General features: G+C 39.2%; 1 protein-coding gene across 2 annotated transcripts in view; it reads left to right on the top strand.

Annotated features, from left to right (window-relative positions):
* Positions 1-3885, top strand: part of SPATA18 (spermatogenesis associated 18) — a 45327-nt gene that overhangs the window by 32748 nt on the left and 8694 nt on the right. For both annotated transcript variants that reach the window (XR_001886755.1, XM_017878304.1), the window contains exon 11: positions 2117-2200. Coding sequence is in view for 1 of the 2 variants with exons in the window: in XM_017878304.1 (XP_017733793.1) it covers positions 2117-2200 (84 nt within the window). In the remaining variant the exon portion in view is untranslated. The remainder of the gene's footprint in view (positions 1-2116; positions 2201-3885) is intronic.

Below are 3885 nucleotides of genomic sequence, written 5' to 3'. Positions count from 1 at the left end.
AAAAAAAAAAAAAAAAAAAAAAAAAAAAAAAAAAAAAATCAATTAACTTTCAGGAAGTGATTTGCCAAATTTTTACTGACAATTCTCTATTTTGAGAAACTGTTAATGTGCCCTGTTTTTCTCTCCTTGGTATGATGTGTATGGAGCAGGGGAATGGAGACAAAGAGGGCAGAGGAGGTGTGAGAGAGGAATGAATCAGTTTGAGAAGGTTGCTTCCTATATCCACTGGCTATAGAACGTTTTGAACCTACAGAATATTAAATACTTGAACAGCCTTTAAAATGAAGTCTTAGGTTCCATATGTGAGCCTGTGGGTGTGTACGTGTTGTAGTGGGGATTGGGTGGTGGAACTGGTGGTGCTTGGATGTTCTGCAAGTTTTACCCCTGCCTTGCCTAGAAAGAGTTAAGTGAAGCCCCTTAGTCCAGAATGATTCACCATCGCACAGCTGGCTAATCTCTGTTCCTGTTCTCCTTGAACTGAAGAATAGGGGAAGTGCTTTATGGCAGCTTTCATACATACAGTGGAGAAGGGGAACATTTTATTTTAAAAGAACTTAAGAAAAGGGTTTTTGTAGCTTAAAAATCCCATTACAGTGAATACTATATTAAAATGTTTTGTTCCATAAATGTTGAGCCCTTAGCTGAGCACAGTGGCCCACACCTGTAATCCTAGCACTTTGGGAAGCTAAGGCAGGAGGATTGTTTGAGGAGTTTGAGACAAGCCTGGGCAACATAGCAAGACCTCATCTCTACAAAAAATAAACAAATTAGCTGGGCATGGTGGTGCATACCTATAGTACCAGCTACTTGGGAGGCTGAGGAGGGAGGATTGCTTGAGCTGGAGAGGTTGAGGCTATGTGAGCCATGATTGTGCCACTGCACTCCAGCTTAGGTGACAGAGTAAGATCCTGCCTTTTTTTTTTTTTTTTTTTTTTTTTTTTTTTTTTCTTTTTTTTGAGATGGAATCTCATTCTGTTGCCCAGGCTGGAGTGCAGTGACATGATCTCAGCCCACTGCAACCTCCGCCTCCTGGGTTCAAGCGATTCTCCTGCCTCAGCCTCCTAAGTAGCTGGGATTACAGGCGCATACCACCACACCGAGCTAATTTTCATACTTTTAGTAGAGACGAGGTTTCACCATGTTGGTCAGGCTGGTCTCAAACTCCTGACCTCGTGATCCACCCACCTCGGCCTCCTGAAGTGCTGCGATCAAAGGCATAAGCCACAACACCCGGCCTGAGATCCCGTCAAAAAAAAAAAAAAAAAAAGGTCGAGCCCATAGAAATAGATATTGGATTTTATTGATCTGACAGCTACACATGTTCTACAATAAAACATACTTCCTGCTCCTACAGCAGTCACTTTCTGTTAAGAAGATTCTATCTGCAGTGCAGTTTGGAAAGGAGGGAGAAGAAATACCCACTATTCTTATGTTTTACATCAAATAGCAATTGCCTTTTAACTTCCTTCTTCTCTCCCATCAAGCTTATCATGAACATTTGTCCAAGCTTAAACCCTAAAACAAAATAATGGGAAGTTCTTCCTAAAACAAAGAATTTGTAAAAGAAAGGGGTTGAATTAAGGGAAATTTTAAGGATTTTACCAGTAAAATCTCATTTTAGTGAATATAGCTTTCTCCTTATTCATTTAGTTAGAAAGCAGATAGGCAGTAGTGGTGTTTCATTCATTCATCCAATGATATTTATTTATTCAATAGTTATTTATGACCCAAACACTGTATTTATGTGCTAGAGATTTAGCAACAAATAAAACAGATACAAATCTCTACCCACATGGAGCTTACATTCTCCAGCACTAACAAACTCCTATGTAATTTCCAATAGCTTACTCACAAAAACATTCTACTGGCATCAAACACCAGAATATCCCAAGGTTCATTGTAATGGGATTCTATTTAAAAAGTACCCTGAAGTTATTGCCACATATTGGGCAGCAATAGGAAGTGAAAGGAGTGTAGCTTGTGCAGATGATCAGTAATGGGCAAGTGTAATCATATCAGTAAGATTCTTATTCTATGGGATATGCATGTTGTTTTAAGCCATGACAGTTTTCACAAACTCCTGACTATGTCTCTCTCTTTCTCTCTCTTTTTTAAGTGGAATTCGGTGCGATCTCTAAGTCGATGTCGAAGCAGGAGTTTAAGTCCCATTTGCCCCCGTAGCCAAATTGGTTTAAGCACGGTACATATCTATCTAATCATTTTTACACAAAATTCGTCTATAGTTGGCATTTTTTTTTTTTTTTTTTTTGCTTCAGCAGTACAAAAGAGATGATTATAAGTCTACAGGTGGAAAGAGAACCTGTTGCAATAATGCTAGCTCCAAACTGATTTTTATATTACTGTAGGCTAAAGAATTTATTATTCTAGAAAGAAGTAGAGGTAGTTTTATCTTTCTTTCTTAGTTCAAGGAATAGTAGATTTTATGTATTTCATAGTTTTATTTTTATCTTTGGATGAAATGGGCTATTAGATATCAGATAGTGGACTAAAGAGAGAATGGGATACCTTGGTCAACTGATCTTGGCACAAGTCCCTGCTTCCTCTAGAAATTTGTGTATGAGTTTGGAGAAATTGCTCAAATGGTCTGGATTTCAATACCTTATAAACGGCATTGCAGGTATTAATGTGTCTTCAACTTCAAATTAGAAAAAATAAGGTTTTTTGTGTGTATTAGTTTTTGGAAAGATTGTTAATACTTCTGTTAAAGAAAAAAAGAACAGCAAAAACATCATGAAAACTATGAAGATAACATCCCTAAAAACATGATTATGGGCTGAGTAGGGTCGCCCATACCTGTAACTCTAGCACTTTCACAGGCTGAGGTGGGAGGATTGCTTGAGCCCAGGAGTTTGAGACCAGCTATGGCAACATGGGGAAACATCGTCCCTACAAAACAAAACAAAAATCCTCCCCCAAATTAGCTGGGCATAACAAAAAACTCCCCCCCCAAATTAGCCAGGTATGGTGGCATGTACCTGTAGTCCCAGCTACCTATGAGGCTGAGCTGGGAGTATCACCTGATCCCAGGGAGGTCGAGGCTGCAGTGAGCCATGATTGTACCACACTGCACTGTAGCCTGGGTGAGAGAGTGAGACCCTGTCTTAAACAAAACAACCCCCCCAAAACAATTTAAAAAACTATGATTCACCACTATTAATTTGTTCAACACATATTTAGTCAGTGCCTTTTGAATACAGGGTTAGAACAAGACATGTGGGCAACAAGAAGGCTAACAATGTGCTATTCCTCCAAATAATAATTATTTAAATATTTGTTCGACCTTGTTTTAGAGAGAGTGGTAGTGAAGGAGAATCACATTCGGCAACCCTACATATTTTTCTGAAACTGCTTCTAGCATGCAGCTGTAGACTCAAAGTTGCAAAACTTCCTCAGCAAAACAAAAACAAAACCAAAAACTCCACAGTTGATGAGACCCAGCTTCCTTACTGATTTTTTTCTTTTTTTTATACTTTTAAGTTCTGGGTTATATGTGAAGAACAAGCAGTTTTGTTACATAGGTATACACATGCCCTGGTGGCTTGCTGTACCCATCAACCCGTCGCCTGCATTAGGTATTTCTCCTAATGTTATCCCTCCCCTAGGCCCCCAATCCCCTACAGGCCCCAGTGTGTGATGTTCCCCCTCCCTGTGTCCATGTGTTCTCATTGTTCAACTCCCATTTATGAGTGAGAACATGCAGTGTTTGATTTTCTGATCTTGTGATAGTTTGCTGAGAATGATGGTTTCCAGCTTCATCCATGTCCCTGCAAAGGACATAAACTCATACTTTTTATGGCTGCATAGTATTCTGTGGTATATATGTACCACATTTTCTTAATCCATTCTATCATTGATGGACATTNT

Source organism: Rhinopithecus bieti, unplaced genomic scaffold (genome assembly GCF_001698545.2).
Source record: "Rhinopithecus bieti isolate Rb0 unplaced genomic scaffold, ASM169854v2 scaffold_10604, whole genome shotgun sequence".
Classification (NCBI taxonomy): domain Eukaryota; kingdom Metazoa; phylum Chordata; class Mammalia; order Primates; family Cercopithecidae; genus Rhinopithecus; species Rhinopithecus bieti.
This window is presented reverse-complemented; position numbering and strand designations above follow the sequence as displayed.